The sequence below is a fragment of the Dysidea avara genome, chromosome 9 (genome assembly GCF_963678975.1).
Source record: "Dysidea avara chromosome 9, odDysAvar1.4, whole genome shotgun sequence".
NCBI classification, from domain to species: domain Eukaryota; kingdom Metazoa; phylum Porifera; class Demospongiae; order Dictyoceratida; family Dysideidae; genus Dysidea; species Dysidea avara.
Genome location: NC_089280.1, coordinates 1,297,657 through 1,317,436, shown reverse-complemented (window position 1 = coordinate 1,317,436; position 19,780 = coordinate 1,297,657). Strand labels below are relative to the sequence as shown.

Below are 19,780 nucleotides of genomic sequence, written 5' to 3'. Positions count from 1 at the left end.
CATTTCTTGTTAAAAACTCTTTTCTATGATTCATAACCAACATAATTTTTCCATATACAGTGGTCCCTTGATTATCTGAATTTTTCATTATCCGAACTGTGAACTTTGGCCTAACATGAGAAACAATAGTTTACTATCATCCATTGTTTTCCAAATTTCCTTACTTTTCAGAATTAAAGAAGTAGTGTGTTGGCCAGCTGTCCATTATTTATTAACACTGTCCCTTTAAAAGCCGGAACTGTTTATCAAGAAAAGCCATTTGATACAGGCAACACTTTGAGGCTTTAAAGGGTAGGTATAAATGGATGCTGGGACCAACTTTTCTTGGGAATTAATTCACAATGTTTATACTTGTACTGGATACCTCTACAAGTCAGTCTCGCAAAAGCCAATCTGCCTTTTCTCCATTATGGTGTGCCTTACATAATGTTTATAATTTATAAGCGCCTCTGATAAAGGGTCTGCAACTTACTGCATTGCATGCATTAGGCCACTAATACTGCACAATGAGCACACTAGTCTAATAGGTCAACTAGTTAGCTACTAAAGAGACTTTGTGCAAGCAAGTACTTCCAGGGAACTAGAAGTGATCACTGCATACGTAGATAGTATGCTACACCAGTAGGTCAACAAACTTTGTGCCTCGCTATGTGCGTCATGTTTGATATGAAGGTGATGCCATATCTTTTGATTAATACCACCAGTTGCTGAAGAATGAGTGGTCTGTGTTAAGTAGTAGGTGCTTATTGAATGGAGGCATCACCGTGACAGATAAAGAGTGGTCTGGCTATGCAAGTATCTACTGTGACTTACAAAGGTATCTAGTACAAATATGTAATGGTATAAACATTGGAAGTATGAAATCCACAAAAAGTTGGGTTCTTGTTCCCGGAGTCCACTGTTTAAACCTATCTGAAACATCTCATACATTTAGTGTAGACAATTCAGGCATGCAGACATGTTGAAAACATGCTTGTTCCAGTACAAAGCTATTGGGAGTGAACATGTGTTCACCTCTGACATTACTATAATAGTTTTTGGGTGGGGCTCAGGTGAACACAAACTGACTATACATACAGTAGCTACCTAAGCGTGGATTTCTACCATCAATGCATATGAAGAACGTAAAGTTGTAGTCCATAATTCTCATATGTGACCCAGTCTGGGAAAACTGGTCTTATCGCCTATTTTAAAGTGTTGAGAAATGCCGGTTTAAAGTATTTAGTGTGTTGAAGCTATGTACACCAAATTTTCACATGTTTTACAGAAATTCCTTACCTTACAGAACATCCACTGTGCAAGTAGCCAACAGCTAAGTTTCCCATCATTTTAGATAGTTAGGCTGACTGTATCAGGCGAGCTCCAAAGGGGAGGGAGACAGGGGTCCGGAAAGAGGACAAGATGCTGTTTTAAAAATTGAAAAGGAAGGCGTAGAGACGAATCAGACCAAGGTAAGGGTCATTCAGGTGTCAAAACTGGCTTAAATGATAGCAATTTCACAGCACAGCTCTTTATTCAACACCACAGAGTTGTACAGCCACATACAGCCATGACCAGAGCTCCATTAAGGCCTCACACTGCATGTACGGATCACCACTGGGCTTGAGAAAAGCAGACCACTCAAGTCTAGCTGATTTTGATAATGAAATTAGATAATTTATTCATGTAGCTTTGAGTTATTGGTGAAAAATCAAATCTGCTGACATGGGCGATAAGACCAGTTTCCCAGACTGGGTCACACATACAGTACATCCAGGCTGTTCATAGTCTATATTTAATGGTAATATAACTGTGAAAGAATAACATTTCCTCACATTCACTTCCTATATTACAAGTGCAAATGTGTATCATATATTGATGGTTCATATATGTGACCAGATTTTACCAAATCGCACATCAGGCAAAATCAAACTAACACCTCCAGTGGATAGCTACACTATCGTACTAATAGTTTTGACCCTCAGTACTACTCAAATTACTCAAGGCTGGTTGTAACAGACGTCTTTTCTGGGTGGTGTAGAGAGCTCGAATGGCGGTTTCTGGCCTTGAGAAGGGACTGGCTTGGAAAGAATCAGTGGTTTATGGATGGCCTGATAATGTTGGCCAGACGTTTTTTTGTTGTCGTTTATTTTGCTACATATCAGCCACCAAGAAGCCAGCACAGCCCTGTAATCTAATGTCTGGATTCTGTGGTTTGCCTCCATTTTGAAGTCTATCTCTTGCTCACCCCCCTTAGTGAGCACTTGTGATACTACTTTGCTCATCCACCTGCTCAGATTTTCTATCTTATTTAGCGGGAAACTTTAGAAGCAGCTGCAAGTACTGGAAGTGGTCTGAAAGGTATTAGATAGATGCATCTTTTGTGTAGATTTCATACGTGTGCTTGCTATTCTTGGCAAGTTATAAAATTGTTTATCTCGAAACTTGTAATGTTCAATTTGGAATGTTTTCCCAAAATCTGGTCACACATTATTGTATGTATTACTGCATTAAATTTTGTATTATATGACAACTATCCCACTAGAAGCCATATAACAGGCAGTCAGAATTTTGACATTAAACTTTATACTAGGGACCAGCCTGACATGCCAGCATAATGTAGAGCGTAATGCAGAGCATAATGTAGAGCGTAATGTAGAGCATAATGTAGAGCATAATAGGTGCTAGAAAGCATCAAACATAATGCTAGCATAACAAGCTGAATAATTTCAATAGTTTTGCTGAATGTAGAAACAATATCCCTTATCACAAGGTAACCCTCACTAACCTCTAAAGCTGTGTAGCTCATAGTTGGGTACTTGTCGTCGTAGAGCTGCCCATTTGCTACGTAGGTAACTAGCTGAACGAGCCCTATTGGAGAATCATGTGATACTGAGTGGGTGGAGCTGACTTAGTCTTACGATGGCCAATCAGATTCAGCCATTTTTTTCCAATCGACTTCCTCCTCATTCGTGGCAGTTGATTGGCTAAGTCTGTTGTTGATGAAACAAACTACACCCCTTACAGTAGGCGTGGCTTACTCTTGTACAAGTCTAATAGTGTCTTGTTTGCACCATGAAACTGGTGATTCTAACTGTTTCCAGCACATGAAGAACACCCTAAATATAGCAACATGTACAGTGTACCATACTATATATAGAACATACCATTTCCTACGACACTGTTGATAATTTCTTGTTTTAACTTTCCGAGCTACTATTTTCCAATTAATATCATCCTCTCCACATTCTGTCACAGCAGATACCAGCGACTCTAGTTCTTCCTTGCCCCAGGCACCTAGCAACAGAATACTGTAACAAAAATGGAATCAGATTCTAAAAACAGCTAAACCATATAAGGCCATACCTATTTGAAAAGTTGTTGCTTGGATTGTTTTCACAACAAAATTGATCAGTGGATAAAACATAGACACTCAATAAATAGTCTAAATTTGCTATTTGTATGTCTCCACTGTGGTTTGTGGCATCTCATTCCGTATGATCCAAAGGATGTGAGTGAGACATGTCATGTTTACTATTAATTTTGGTGATGGAAGAGCAATAGGAAAGCTCAAGACATACTAGTAGTACTATAGCCCAGTAGTACTATAGCCCAGTAGTACTATAGCCCAGTAGTACTATAGCCCAGTAGTACTATAGCCCAGTAGTACTATAGCCCAGTAGTACTATAGCCCAGTAGTACTATAGTCCAGTAGTACTATAGTCCAGTAGTACTATAGCCCAGTAGTACTATAGTCCAGTAGTACTATAGCCCAGTAGTACTATAACCCAGTAGTACTATAGCCCAGTAGTACTATAGCCCAGTAGTACTATAGTCCAGTAGTACTATAGCCCAGTAGTACTATAGTCCAGTAGTACTATAGCCCAGTAGTACTATAGTCCAGTAGTACTATAGCCCAGTAGTACTATAGCCCAGTAGTACTATAGCCCAGTAGTACTATAGTCCAGTAGTACTATAGCCCAGTAGTACTATAGTCCAGTAGTACTATAGCCCAGTAGTACTATAGTCCAGTAGTACTATAGCCCAGTAGTACTATAGCCCAGTAGTACTATAGTCCAGTAGTACTATAGCCCAGTAGTACTATAGCCCAGTAGTACTATAGTCCAGTAGTACTATAGCCCAGTAGTACTATAGCCCAGTAGTACTATAGCCCAGTAGTACTATAGCCCAGTAGTACTATAGCCCAGTAGTACTATAGCCCAGTAGTACTATAGCCCAGTAGTACTATAGCCCAGTAGTACTATAGCCCAGTAGTACTATAGCCCAGTAGTACTATAGCCCAGTAGTACTATAGCCCAGTAGTACTATAGCCCAGTAGTACTATAGCCCAGTAGTACTATAGCCCAGTAGTACTATAGCCCAGTAGTACTATAGCCCAGTAGTACTATAGCCCAGTAGTACTATAGCCCAGTAGTACTATAGCCCAGTAGTACTATAGCCCAGTAGTACTATAGCCCAGTAGTACTATAGCCCAGTAGTACTATAGCCCAGTAGTACTATAACCCAGTAGTACTATAGCCCAGTAGTACTATAGCCTAGTAGTCACACTTTTCAATAACTTTCAAGACTGACATGTCTCAGCTGCACATCCATCTGAGGTATTACATGTTGTATATGCTGAATAATTCTTGTATCCATAATCAATCACTAACATGGGCCCAGACTATGTGTTGTATAGCTAGAAAGATAGAAGAAGCTACAGTACAGGTGCAGTTGCATCTGAAGCAGACATGGGCAATGAAAAGATGGAAAAAGTGAAGAGAAGAGTTAATCTCTTCTAGGAATCAACAAGAGGGAATCAAATACATAATTATTTCAAAGGTAAAACTAACTTAGCCCCTGGCCAAAGAAGCAATATTTTCTATAACAGGAATCATCTATAATTTCTTGTACTATTCTTCATTAGAAATGCTACTGTGTTGTGTAACAGGCTGAGAATAAAGTACCGTAGAGTCGGGTTGATAAGCGCACGTATATATTAAGTGCATATTACTTGTTAAGCGAATACAAGTTTAGTTTCTCGTACTTGATAAGCGCATGTGGACGAACACATAGCTCCAACATGAGACAAAGCTATACAAGAGAAGAAATGCTAGATTGTTTGCTAATATTGTATAGCGCGAAATTTCACAAAGTACAAAGCCAAAATACGTGCTTGTACTATACTTACCAAGTGAAGTGGTCTTCTGTAGTATTCTCCAAACGAAGGACTCGGTGCACAAAAACTGGACTCAAAATGTTAGTACATGTAATGACTGCTATTCACACCACCCCAAGAGAGTGAATCCACGATGAGGTTTATTTGTTAGGTGCATGCGCTTAACAACTATGTACTAATCTCAATATTGTTTCGCGAACTTTTATTAAGCATATGCACCTAACAACCAAACTCTATGGTAATGGCCACTCCACTTTTCAGTAATTGATAGATGGGTGCACAAAAATTTATAACATGCTTGGCACCGTTTCTTTGATGTGGTATACAATACAGTTGAAGGGTCAGTAAAAGAAAGGGACATGCGCCATTAATTTTAGATTTTCCATTTTCTAAAAATTAGAATGGCTTGTTTTAGCCACACAAATAATGTAGTCACTAAGGAAACAACAGAATTTAAAAGTTCATGGCAGTTTCAAATTAATTTATAGCAAATAATTCAATTATGTTCCAAAATTTTGTTTAAAATGTTTGACTATCAAATGATCACTCACTTTGTCAACAGGTGTATGTTTTATTTGAATATTCAACAAGCTCACTGAATGACTCACAATTAAACGAACACTCATTCTCTAGGGTTGTACCATTACAGTTTTTACTGATACTTCAAGTACTTACCTTGGGATTACCTGCAAGTGCTGATACCAAATACCTTAGCTACTTCATGACTGCATACATTTATTTGCTATACCGTAATTGTATATTTCATGGTATTTCATGACATTTTTTGCACAATAACAAGTACACAAAAATTTGGAATTTTCAACTAGAGTAGGGACCATAACACATCGATAAAAAGTACTAAAACAAGCTGGAGTAGTGCACGATATTAAATCACAGTAAAACAATAAGAAGTGTTATATCCCTACTGTGCATTTCCATTATGGTATCTTGAGCACAGTAGGGATATAACACTTCTTATTGTATTACTGATTTAATATCATACACTACTCCAACTTGTTTCAGTACTTTTTATCGATGTGCTATGGTCCCTACTGTACCTGAGAATTCCAAAAATTTTTATGTGTACTTGTTTGTTAACGTTTTTTGTAAAAAATTATTATGACTGGTGAACCCACGCATACCGCATCAAAAGAAAGAAATGGCACCGCGCACCCCAGCTATCAATTATCATCTGAAAAGTGAAGTATCCATTATGCTTCACTGTCAGCTATGTTCAACCTGTTACACAGCAGTATGAATCAAAAACTGTTCAAAAAGCACCTCTACAATCAAAGTAGCCACTATGAAAAATACAGACAATTTCCGTTACAAAGCAAAGCCATTATGTGCTACCGCCTTTCGCTGTCAGCAAAGATGAATGGGACACAAAAAAGGATACTGGTAAGTCCATGAAGAGTGCATTGTACGTACTACAGTATGCCAAAAGGCACCTGTTGGGCCGAAGCGATGTCAAACAGTGAAAAAAAAAACAAGCCCGTTGCCTTGGCAGTTATCGAGTTACGCTTGTCTGAAGGCATCAGTCAGTCAATCACTCAGTCAGTCAGTTACTCAGTCAGTCAGTTACTCAGTCAGTCAGTCACTAGAAAAGTTCTATTTGATAATTTTTTTAAATTCCGTAGCAATTTGTTGAAAGCGTTTCGGGTCGGTCTGAAGGCTTGTTTGGGCTTAGTTTTACCTAACCAATACTGCCTCATCGTCAGAGAAAATGAAAAGTGAGGCTGGCTTTTGGGTGATGTTTTTTTATGGGCCACACCCAATCCTTTGTGGTCCCTACTATACAGTACTATCGTACTGTATGATGAAGTTCATGTGAAGTAGCTAATTAACAAAAAAGACAACAACAAAAACTGAAGTCACTGAAAATGCAAACCAATTCACGGGCTAGTCCAGTACACTCTATTACTATGGTTTGAGAAGAAGTGCCGATAATGGTGCTCACCAAAACAGTACATGTATATGACCACATAAAACAGTTATGATGAACTGCTCCCTGTATTACAGTTATTGACTGTTCTATTAGAGTATATCGATATTTTCCTCGGAACATGTCAGAGTTCAGTAATTTTGCTGACAGCTATTAGGATTGCATAGTGCATACAGGTGTCCATTGTGCCTGGAAAGTACAAACTGATCTCACATGTGATAAGAAAGCAATATAATAGCCAATCCCGATACTTCATGAAAACAGCAGTATCAGCCCAATATCAATACTAGAATTGGTGCAGCCCTACCATTCTCCCTTATTAGTTCAGATAACCAATTAGGGATCAAATGTAGTGAAACAAGGGAATTTGCCTATACCTGAAAATATACTAGCAGATATCCCTAATTAGGGGTTAAATTAGTTGCAGGTTATCTATTCTTTAATCCCCAATCGAGCTTAAATTCCTTGTGCTTGTAACAATAAGTATGGTTTAATATTAACAGGAAATACCAGTGCTACATATAGAAAATCTCATGAAATATACTGCAATGTGAAACTACAATTCTAACATGCTTACCACACACTGACCCAAATCTACTGAACTTCAGCTTTACTGAATCATCTCTACGGTCCATCTGACGTCCTATTTTTGCCCAATAGTTACCATATTGCTGCTGTAACCTAGCAACTGAACAATGAAAACACAATCACACCTACACAACTTACATTTTTAGCTGCTCTATTTCATCCTCTGTAAACCTGTTGTCATGGTAACAACACAGCTAGGGATCACATGAGCCTGCTCACCTGCCCACAGTAGAAGCTGTAGGATACAATCTCCAAATTTGTTGATAGACATAAAACAATGGACGCTTTATACCCCAAGCTGTAATGTATGCCAATAAGTGATCAACAAGACACACTGTAGTGTCATACGGCTAAGAAAGCCAGCATCAATACATTGACAGGAAAAAGAAAACATAATATTTACACTGAGACTGTTTCCTACCTGATAATGACCTTTATGATGAACACAAACATATATCTGCAAACAGCCAAACTGTGGAATAAGGTGTGGCCTTAAAAGCCAGGGTGAAAAAAGTTGTGAAATCAGAGGTTGTGGCCAAGAAATGGCTGCAATGTTAATGCTATTTTATTAGTATTAACATCATTACAGCCATTGCAGCACCAATACAATGGCTGCAATGATTTAAATTAGCATTAACATCATTGCAGCCATTTCTCGACCACTACCTTGATTTCACCTTTTCAACCAGGATTTTTAAGGCCGCACCTTTGTTCACAGCTTGTCCCTTTACCACAGAAATCATCAAAGACTGCGTGTTTACGAAATAAGACAAATTTTGAAGGCACGTATATCCCAATGATAGCTGGACAGATTCGACTCAAATTAGGAATGGGAGATGCCCTACCCTGAGGAAGTTTTCACAGCAGAAAATTTTCAAGCACTATCGAGCTACAGATACATGAGAACAACATTCTATTGGTTCCATAAAATGAGTATGTCACCTGCCCACACCGGCTGTACTTGGCCACACGACACACTTGGTATAGGCTATTTTCATTATTTTTGTAGTACTGTAATAGCACACATTGTTTCTGAGCACTTCAATACAACACATAGAGAATGTTTTAAGATATTATCATTCTAGTGTACTAAACCAGAACTTTCATTTATAAGGTGGAAATTAAGTGGAGCGAGGAACTGACAGCAGTGGCAGAGTGGTAAAGGGCTTGGGTTATACATGTAGGTGTGGAGGTCCCTGGTTCAAAACCTGCAGAAATTTTTTCCGACATTTATTAGGCATATTTTTTACTTCTCAGTGACTGTTCTATTATTTCACATGTATGGTTTTGCTTTATATCTCCTTAGCTAATACTTTCAGTACTTTCAAATCACAAAAGGTTTGTACTATGACAGTAATTTTATGTACAGACCAATTTTCAAGTTATTCCATCAAGCGGATTACCCTGAACAAATTACTTTAGCAATTTTCAAAATCACACATAATTCTGTTGTTCTAGGTTAGATCTGTATAAAAATTGAGCTGTAAATGTGCTGCATTGTGTTCTTACTGCCCTCCAAATTTGAAGTCAATCAACTAAAGCTATAGCAAGTGGAGCAAAAAGAAGAAAAAGAAGCAGAAGATGAATGAAGAAAATAAGACAAACTTTGAAGGCGCATATCTCAGTGATGGCTGAACGAATTCAACTCAAATTTGAAATAGGAGGTGTCCTACCCCGAGGGAGTTTCTGCTGCAAAACTACTTGATTTCCATTCAGACACTATTGAGCTACGAATTTGTGAAAACAGCGTTTCCTGTAAAATACACACTTGTCCGTCATGCGTTCACACTAGCTGTACTTAGCCGCGCAACACACTATCTTGTGTCCTGATGAGTCTGCATCTGGTCAGGATGATGTAGAGAAGTCACATGGCTCCATACTCCCTTGTCCAAATAGAATAAATTTTAAACTGCAAATGCCACATGCCAAATTTGAGAAACATCACTGAATGTGTTTGTCACAGCTGTCCCCATGCATTTGGCTTAATTACCTTTGGTCTTTTTTTCATCTTCCTTTCTTTTTTCTTCCTTCACGTTTTGAAGGCATAATTTGTTTCTTTTCACACAATTTACAAAAGCCATTATAAAATGCAAATGCTGTAAGTAGATCACTTGCCTTGAAATTTATGGATGTAGTACGACAAATTCAAGTACCAAGTTTGGTACAAATCTGATAAATATTCACAGTACTGTGGATGATTATTTACAATAAAAAGACCAATATTTTGGCATGCTTACGGGGTAAACTGCTAATGGAAATAACTTGAAAATCAGTTAATATCTTAAACCTTTGTGGTGTAAAGAAATCACAGTGATAGCTACTAGAGTTACAAGGAAATTTCAACCTAGTGGAAAATCACGGAATGAAATACTCTAATAGAAATTTTTAAAAGGTGCATGAAGAAATGTTGACAAAATGTCCACATCAAACTCACACACCCTTCACCACTGAACTGCTGTTGTCAGCTAATTAAATTACTTAATTTCTATGTTATCAATAAAACTTCTAGTTTAAATGTACTTTCATACGTAGATCTACCAATGGAAAATCTAGAGTATTCTATGTGTGCAAATGTCCTCAAAAATGTGCACTCCATTAGAATATTACAAAAAGATATTATCTCTGTAATACAATACTATTGTAACTTCTGTCTTCCATGATCATCATGTAGCTATCTGTAAATTGAGCAACTTTGGGATATACAAAGAAGTAAAATCTGGTGGAAAAACTGCTGACAAATGCGACCTGAGTTGTGAAATCAAAGGTGGCAGCTAAGAAACGGCTACAATGATGTAAATACGACCAAGAAAAAGTTAATACCTGTCAATTTTAATAATGCAGCCATTGATTGGCATTAACATCATAGCAGCTATTTCCTGTTTGATTACACAACTTTTTCATTCAGGATTTTGAAGGCAGGATCTGTTTTTACAGCTTAGCTGTTTTTGCACGGATATTTATCAAATAGCATTGTACTATACAGTGAAGGTGGACCGATACCAATACCAGTAATACGAGGTACAGATACCATCAGTAGACACTCACCACTTTATTAAACTATCTCTAGCTAAGTTTCCAGTAGCAAATAACTTAGCAAAGTAGTGAAAAAAGCCTTTGTTACTCTTTTCCAAGTATTGCTACAATTGCTCCGTGTGTATTCTAATACGTATTAGAGCACGTGAATCCTTTGTAATTAAATAACAGTGCAGTTGTTTCTCAAAGAATAAGTTTATGACTACTTGGCTTGCTTTTTCATGAAAAGGTTTGGTTGCAAAGGCTGTAACAAACATTGTAAATTTATCGGCCGCCCACATAATTAATTACCTAATCAATAAACTTACAAGAAAACTACCTCAAATCAAGCAATTAGTAATCCACAATGATGTTTATCATGTTTAGACAAAGAATATTTTGAAACTTCATTGAACTGAGATCAATCAAACTGAACAATTACCGTGATATTTTAATAGCTAGCTATGTATCACAACAATGAAATTTCTATAATAAACTTGTCTAGGCTTCAATGCTTAGTATTGGTATCGGAAACGGTATCGGCAGATAATTTCAGTACAAATACTTGTATCGGAAGTATTGGTAAAAAGTGGTATCAGTCCATCTCTACTATATAGCGTCACTGGAGCCATGAAGGTTTGTAATTTTCCCATCAAAAGAAATAACCATATCCTACTCTCATCTTTTCTACATGACAACAATACGATTCTAAAGGAAAACTTAAAAGATCACTTAAGCATTACATGGGGTGGCCATTGCAAAATGCCAACCAGCTTTCTATTAGTAAATTTATTAATTGTCTTCTAGACTGCCTTCTGTCATTTGGATGCATATCATCTCAGTGTCAGTCACAACTATGTATTTATGGCTAACAAAGTTCTCAATTAGAGTGACAGCACCATCAACAGTGATAGACAAAACAACTTGTACTAATCCACCATAAAGCTACTGCCTCCATAAAGACATCTGGGTTCTCAGTCACCGCAAAAAATGTACTAAATGATTGCCACAATAGTCACTAGGTAATTATTACACAAGTGCACAAAAAAAATTGGAATTTTCAACTAGAGTAGGGACCATAGCAAGTCAATAAAAAGTACTGAAGCTGAAGTAGTGCATGATATTAAATCATACCATGCACAGTAGGGATATAACACTTCTTATTGTTTTACTGTGATTTAATATCGTGCACTACTCCAGCTTGTTTCAGTACTTTTTATCAATGTGCTACGGTCCCTACTCTAGTTGAAAATTCCAAAGTTTTGTGTACTTGTTCGTTAACTTTTTTTTGTAAAATAAAATTATTATGACTGGTGAACCCATGCATACCGCATCAAAAGAAATGGTGCCACACGTCCCAGCTACCAATTATCATCTGAAAAGTGAGGTATTTATTACACTTCGTTGTCAGCTATGTTCAATCCATTACACAGCATTACGAATCAAGAACTGTTTGAAAAGCACCTCTGCTATCAAAATAGCCACTATGAAAATACGGATGATTTCCATTATGAAGGTAAGCCATCACGTGCTACCATCAATTGACACTTTTCACTGTCAGCAAAGATGAATGGGACACAAAGGAGGACACTGGTAAGTCCATGAAGAATGCATTGTACATACTGCGGTATGCCAAAAGGTACCTCTCGGGCCAAAGCGACATCAAACAGTGAAAATATCAAGCCTGTAGCCTTAGCCATTATCGAGTTACGCTTGTCTGAAGGCATCAGTCAGTTACTCAGTTACGCAGTCAGTAGAAAAGTCCATTTAGCATTGGTACCTGCCCTACGTGCAGGACCATCTCCACATTAAACATTTTAATGCCACGAAGAGGGACCAAGCATTAAACACCAGCACTGCTCATGTAGCTATGTAGAGCACATGGTGATGTCACATTTTTTTAAAGAGCATAAGGTTTCCTTATGTCATTAATGATGCAAAACACTAAAGTTTATTGTTTGTGGTTTTGACAGGAATGTAGTTTAATTATTCAATGCGTCTTCCCTACCAGTGACTTCAACATGCTGTACAGAACAAACGAAACCTTTGTTGCTTTACATCACAACTAATGCAACAATAATTAATATATTTGGAACCAAGCATAAATATTAGTGTCCTATATTTGCTGTGTAGCATACATGTCGATAGTGCTTTAAAGTACATGATCCTTAAGCAATACATCAAGACACACGGTAATGTGTCGTGCGGCCCAAGAAGCTGGCGTGCAACACCCATGAGTATATTAACAGGAAGAACGAAAATGCAATTTTCGCACCTCCGTAGCTCTGTACTGCCTTGATGAAACAAGACGATTTTTGCTGTGGACACGCCCTCCAATTTCAGTACTCCACATACCAAATTTGAGCAAAATTGCTTCAAGCGTTCCCGAGATATGCGACTTCAAAAATTGGCTTAGTTTCTTCATTTTTTTCTTCTTGTTTTTCTTCCTCTTTTCGTACACTTGCAAAAACTATTATAAAACGCGAATGCCATATCCGATTGCCTTGAAATTTGGCACACAGAAGGGGGGGGGGGGAGGGTATAAAGGTGCATCTCAGTATCAACTTTGGCTGGAATATGATAAACAGGCAAAGAGTTATTAGCGATTATTCACGAAAATAACACCAATATGTTGTCACACCTATAGGGTAAACCGCTTATGGGAAGACGCTGAAAATCGGTGGGTGAATAGGTTAACTATTGAACCTCAAACCTTTTGTGGCTTGAAAGAAATCGAGCTAAAAACCAGGAAGACACAACGAAAAAAACAACAGTGTGTAACAATTACATAATCGAGATTAGCTAATAAAAACGACTACTTGCCAGGCCTACCAGAAAAACCGCTTGGGGTAATGCTTTGAAAATCGCTGTACAGATGGAGTAATCAAATTAGAAAGGCTCTACAATGGTGTAGAAGAATCAGACTTAAAGCCACGGAGTTATAACACGAAATCCAACTTGGTGTATCAAGTGCGAGATCGAGATACTCTAATAGAGCGGTCACCCTGAAGAGAATTCAAGAGATCAGCTAGAAACAAGTAACCCGTATAGAGATCGGCTACAAACAAATCACCCTGCAGAGAGTTCAGCTACAAACAATTCACTCTGTAGACAGATCAGTTAGAAGAAGGTACCTTGTAGAGAGTTCAACTACAGAAAGAGATAGTTCAGCTAGAAGAAGTCACCTTGTAGAAAGTTCAGCTACAAGAAACCACCATGTAGAGAGTTCAGCTACAAACAAATCGCCCTGTAGAGAGATCAGCTAGAAGAAGTTGCCTTGTAGAGAGTTCAGCTACGAAAAAACCATCATGTAGAGAGTTCAGCTGCAAATAAATCACCTGTAGAGAGTTCAGCTACAAACAAATCACCCTGTAGAGAGATCAGCTAGAAGAAGTTACCTTGAAGAGAGTTCAGTTACAAAGAAACCATCATGTAGAGAATTCTGTAATAAATATAATTCTGTATTATATATATATATATATATATATATATATATATCATACAGTATCGTATTGTACAGTAGGGGTTGGTATGAAATCATATAGTTTTGTGGATTTTTGCACCTCAAAAAATGGCCTTGCAATAAGTTTTACCCGAAAAATCTACCTGGAATGCATTAGTACTGTTATAATGATGCTGTACCTTGGGTAAATGAAGCGAAAAGTCGAATGTTTCGATGTACAGTGAGTTTTAAAATTTTCAAAATTCACCTAAATTTCGTCTACCTGCCTGCCTGCTGTAAGACCCGGTTGCGCTAGGTGTACGGCTCCAGAAATTTCAGACAGTCAAGGTAATGACGTTGAATTCACGAATCTGTTGTTCCGATTACATTCTGTCCACTGCACCATGCTGTTTGCGTTCATCATTCATCCACTTCTTTGTTCTTCTCAAAGGATAATTAATAATTGAGGTGCTTAATAGTTGCGGCGCGTGCCACAACCCAAACACATGATTTTAACGAAGGTGTGAATGTGTGTGCTTAAGATGAGGGTGAACGGGTGTAGTACCCAAGGAGTTGTCTCTAGCATTTGTTAACGCTGGGTAGTCGCCTTTTTGTGTCTTTGAGGGGCGGATCTACTTTGGGATTGAGACTTCTAAAAGCGAGGGTTCCACTCTTATAATGGTGGACTCTCCGACAATGTTTTATTGTAAAATCATCAACATTTAGGCCATTAGGATTGCAACTGAAGCCTTAAACAGTCGCTGTAATAGCTTTAAAAGACAAGACGATAATTATTTTTAGAGGTGCTTATTGCATACTAAGGTAAAATCAATTGATACTTATACTGTATGGAAAACAAAAAGAGTATAATACAGCTAGCTAGCTAGCTAGACAAAAAAGTAAACAAACTAGCTATTTAAAAAATCTAATTTTCAAAAGGGAGTAGGGGTTGATGTACATGCTACAAAAAGTAAGGAAACAAGCTCAAAATGTTACAGTTGAAATGAGAAATGATCCAGCAGTAAAAAGTAAGGAAACAAGATTAGACTACTACTTGCTAAAATGAGACACACTTTAATCCCTACTTTTGGCTAATTTGATGGTCTTATTTCAAAATGCTAGCCAAAAGTAGGCATTAAAGTGTGTCTCATTGTAGCAAGTAGTCGTCTAAAAATTTCACTAAAGTCCCACATCGATACGTGCTTTGCATGCCAAGATATGATGAGCTAAAAGTTGTGTTTTAAAAAGGTGTTCACAAAAAGGTACTGAGTAGAAAGGAAAAAAATCTGTCAACACGTGGATTCGAACCCACAACCTCTTACACTCTAGTCAGGCATTCTACCACTTGAACAGTATGTGCTGTGGTTTTCAAAGGAATGTTGCTCAAGTTTTCTCTGCACCTTGGCCTTCTACACGCTGTAGAGAACAAATGGAAGCACGTGTGAACTCGCGATAACAATCTTAGAGTAGGCTGATGATGAGTGCTTCATTATCAGCACAGATTGTGTCGACTCACGCCAAGTCTAGTGAGTAAGCGGCGTGACGGTCAGATGGACAGACGGTCAGACAGCTTTTCAGCTTTATATATATTTAAATCGTAGCAACTTGTTGAAAGCATTTCAGGTCAATCTGAAGGCTTGTTTGGGTATAGTTTTACCTAACCAATACTGCCTCATCGTCATTAGGGGGAAATGAGGCTGGTTTTTGGGTGATATTTTTTCATGGGCTACGCCCACTCCTTTGTGGTCCCTACTTACAGTACTATCATACTGTATGATAAAACATTTAATCCTCTAAAACAGTATGTCTTTGAGTACTGTACAAAATTATAGTTGGGCTTAAATCCAGAATTAATAATATGGAGAGGAGAGTATCCATCGCCATATAGTCCTATAACAGATGATTGCACAGAAGTTAAATGGCTTCTTTTCCATGTAGTAAAAACTGGCTAGTATATTTTCATATTTAATCATAAAGACATGACAGCATGCATTCAACTTGGCCAGTAAGAACAGTGCCATTGTAAGAGCATGACTGATAACCTTGAGGATAACTCTATGAGCACGTCTGAAAAACTAATAACAGATGATGAAGTACCACCCAGAATTTTCAACTGCATTCGGCTATGCGTCACCATGTTAACAAGCGAAACCAGCCTTCAAGCATTTTGTAATTGAAGGAACACCTATTAATTCCTTACTCGGTCTTCAGTAATTTACTGGTTCGGTAGGAAAGTATTCTCAAACATTCTTCACCGTGTGGCTAAATTAATTGTGGTAAGGAAACTAATTGTGGTAAGGTAACGAACAAATACTAGAAATATATAAATTACACGGAAAAGAAGCCGTTTAGCTTCTGTGCATTCATCTGTTACAGGACTATATAATAGTTAGACATAAATACCAAAGAAACTAAGTGATTTAGTAACCCCAGTGGCTTGAGGCTGTAGCGTCCTGAGTGCAGCGAGGACGCTACTAAGGACCTGAGGGGTTACTAAATTGCTTAGTTCCCGTTGGTTGCGGTGTCTAACTTATTTAGACTGTGGTTTAAAGTATGTACCTTTATAGCCAGAGCATTAGGGTGGGTGAAAGAGCAATGCAGAACAACGGAACGGTTTCTTCCTGAAATCCTTACAGCGCCCACAAAAATAATTATTCGACCAGTAACCAGAGTAATGGCTAGAGCTACATTAGATACGCCGCTTAATCTACTATTTGTCCAGAATTATTTGCAGAACACGGAGAAGCAGAGTATTACAGTATTATCAAGTATCACAGTGTTCCTTTCATGTTATAATTATTTATCATGTACAAAATTACTTGAGGGCGGGTTACTAAGTGAACATGTATAGGTGACTAAGTGAGCATGTCAGGTGACTAAGTGATTTAGTAACCCTCTAAATGAGCTGTACCATAGTCTAAACAGCATTAGACACTCTCCTCTCCACATTATTAACTGTTTCTTAAATGTATTATTCTCCAATTATTGTTTCTGGAAATTCTTGTTTTAGTTCTCAACATATAGTTTCTGAAGTTTACACACAACATTAGCAAATCATAGTTAGGTTATTATTGGAATGATGAACTCAAAAGTTGACTGCTCTATTAGAGTAAGTGACTAGTCTATATGAAGGAGTCAGCAGAAAAAGGAGAATTGTGCCATTTTAGATTTTTTCATCTCTTAAAAATGAAATAGATCATTTAAGGCATGTGAATAATGTTGTTACTAAGTAAACACAGAATTTAAAAGTTCAAGGCAGTCTCAACATTTATTTCTTTGAAAAATTACAATTCAATTATGACCCAAAATGCTATTTAATGCCCACCACATGGTCACCTTATTTTTTCAAATGGCACTTGTCCCCTTTTGCCGCTGACCCCTTCATATATTAGTTCAATCTTTTTAGGTATGCACTATTTTAGTGGTGTACCTAAGAGATTTTTTTACATTACATTGTGTACTTGCACAACCTATTCCGGCATAATAGCCACATGCCTAATTGCAATCTAAAGTCTGTACAAGTTTTGTCCCTACCCTTAGCAGTAACAGAGGGGAAAGTAAAATGTTTTGAGCAGAAGTTACATCTTAACACAATTCAAATACACTAGGAGGCAGTAGTGACCTAAACAGATTCTATACTGTGGCTTACCTACTTCAGCATAAAACTCAGATTTCACCTTAGTCCGTCCTGTTTGTAGAAATTCTGACACATTGGATATGTCATGTTTCTGTGGCAGTTACTGTTATCAGTTTCCATGGCAACTTGTCTTACAACTCACTTGACAATAGCAACCGACGTTACTTAGCAACAACTCCATCTCTGCTTTTCTCCAACGACCTTTGATCCATTCACCACCTGCGATGCTACCATGGAAAGCTTATTCATTAAATATGGTTACGATAGCAACTTTCTAAATGCACAGTAGTACAGGTCACATGACACGTCATCCAGTAATAAACATTTTGAGGGTTGATCACATAATAGTACAGCATACTAGGGATCATGAAGGTTTGTACTCTCTCACAAAAATATTGACCAGAACCTCACAACACCTTCATGGTGCCTTGGCAGTAATTGTTACACATAACCAAACCCCAAAAGTACCTCAAAATATTAATTTATCTTTTCATTGTTCTGTACTTGCAGAAACTCCTAAGGCATGAGCTCCTCCAGTGTTGGGTGTAACACGTTACATAATATTATTACGTTACATACAAAATGACAAAATAACAAAATAATATAGCGCACTACATTTCTCAGGCTAGCAAAATTTAACGGATAGTTAAGTAATGCGTTACTAAAGTAGTGCAGCTGTGCTGCTGGAGGACAGTTAGCAAAAGTTTCAGCTTACAAATCCACATAACTCCAAATGCTAGCTTATCAATACACAACTCTAAAATGTGTGGTTAACACTAGGCAACATTGATTCAGTTTATTGTCAAAGGTTTTACACATAAGAACTGTTGGTCATTTTTAATTATGGAAACAAAAATGTGCTGCACTTCAGAAGTCATTGCTGAGGTGCTAGATTCAATATTCAAACAAATGCTCTCTCTATACACATAATGTGCCACTCTACCAGCGTACTTCTAATTCTATACCCATTGTATATACCATATTGCTACTAGTTAATGGTCTTACAATACATGCAGTCTAACTCCACTGTGCCTGTCTGTTTGACTAGAGTAATGAAGTTTAAGAGTTTTCAATTCAAAGTTCAGAGCAGTGCATAGCAATGTAATTAGAGAATTACGAAATAATTCACCAATGACGAAATCCAAAGTTATGCATAATTAATGCATAATTAACTATGCATAATTGCATTATTCAGGGGCGTCAGACCTGGCAATTGCCGGACCAATACTTGCCATAGTAAGATCGATATACTCTAATAGAGCAGTCAGACACTCTAATAGAGCAGTCATGTACTCTAATAGAACAGTCAGTTGCTGAACTACACTATACAAAAACCATATAACAGGCAATCTAAGGATGTAGTACACCACTACAATCTGTGTGAAAGTTTAATTGCCTGATCAATCCAAGATTGCTTCCTACTCCCCTGTGATTACAAAACAGAAGCAGCTATATAGCTAGCGTCTGGTTTTTAGAAGTAGCACAACATCAACCTTTTCCCTTATAATTCCATATACTGCTATGTTGAATGTAGTGTACCACATCAAAAATTTACGTGAAAAAAAAACAAAAAAAAACAAGCCCAGTCACCTGGGGAATTGGTAGGACCAGAAACATACAATTAACTTTGCATGGCCCAATCTTGATGATAAACCATACAAGCAATGATTATTATCTCTGAACCTTAGCACAACAGAGTTTATTAATGAAACAGCAACTCTAGTCATCATGCAAAGACTGTAGTATCATCCCTGGTAGTAATGGGTAGCAGCTAAGCTGGGCTTATAAAACAAGTGCACATACAATGGGCCACATCCCCTCAAACGATCAGAACAGACTACCACACCTCTAATGATCAGTGCTGAGGCCACACCCTCAACGATCATATTCTGTAGAAAACAAGGTATTGTACCACGCCTCCAATCTACTGTGTAGTATTGTAGTAAGATCAAAATACTCTAATACAGCAGTCACACCCATATGTACTAGCTTCATAAA

At 37.7% G+C, this 19,780-nt stretch overlaps 1 protein-coding gene across 6 annotated transcripts in view; it reads right to left on the bottom strand.

Moving 5' to 3' along the window:
• The window catches only part of LOC136267292 (cyclin-D-binding Myb-like transcription factor 1), a 45,496-nt gene that overhangs the window by 189 nt on the left and 25,527 nt on the right, over positions 1–19,780 (bottom strand). For 3 of the 6 annotated variants that reach the window (XR_010706611.1, XR_010706612.1, XR_010706608.1), the window contains 10 exons: positions 17,925–18,001; positions 17,795–17,873; positions 7,911–7,989; positions 7,830–7,862; positions 7,681–7,784; positions 3,147–3,276; positions 3,021–3,098; positions 2,901–2,972; positions 2,768–2,850; positions 1,087–1,789 (listed from right to left, as the gene is read on the bottom strand). Coding sequence is in view for 1 of the 6 variants with exons in the window: in XM_066062383.1 (XP_065918455.1) it covers positions 2,768–2,850; positions 2,901–2,972; positions 3,021–3,098; positions 3,147–3,276; positions 7,681–7,784; positions 7,830–7,862; positions 7,911–7,989; positions 17,795–17,873; positions 17,925–18,001 (735 nt within the window). In the remaining 5 variants the exon portion in view is untranslated. Of the gene's footprint in view, positions 1–1,086; positions 1,790–2,767; positions 2,851–2,900; positions 2,973–3,020; positions 3,099–3,146; positions 3,277–7,680; positions 7,785–7,829; positions 7,863–7,910; positions 7,990–17,794; positions 17,874–17,924; positions 18,010–19,780 lie in introns of all 6 variants that reach the window. The other 3 variants (XR_010706609.1, XR_010706610.1, XM_066062383.1) reach the window with 3 other exon arrangements.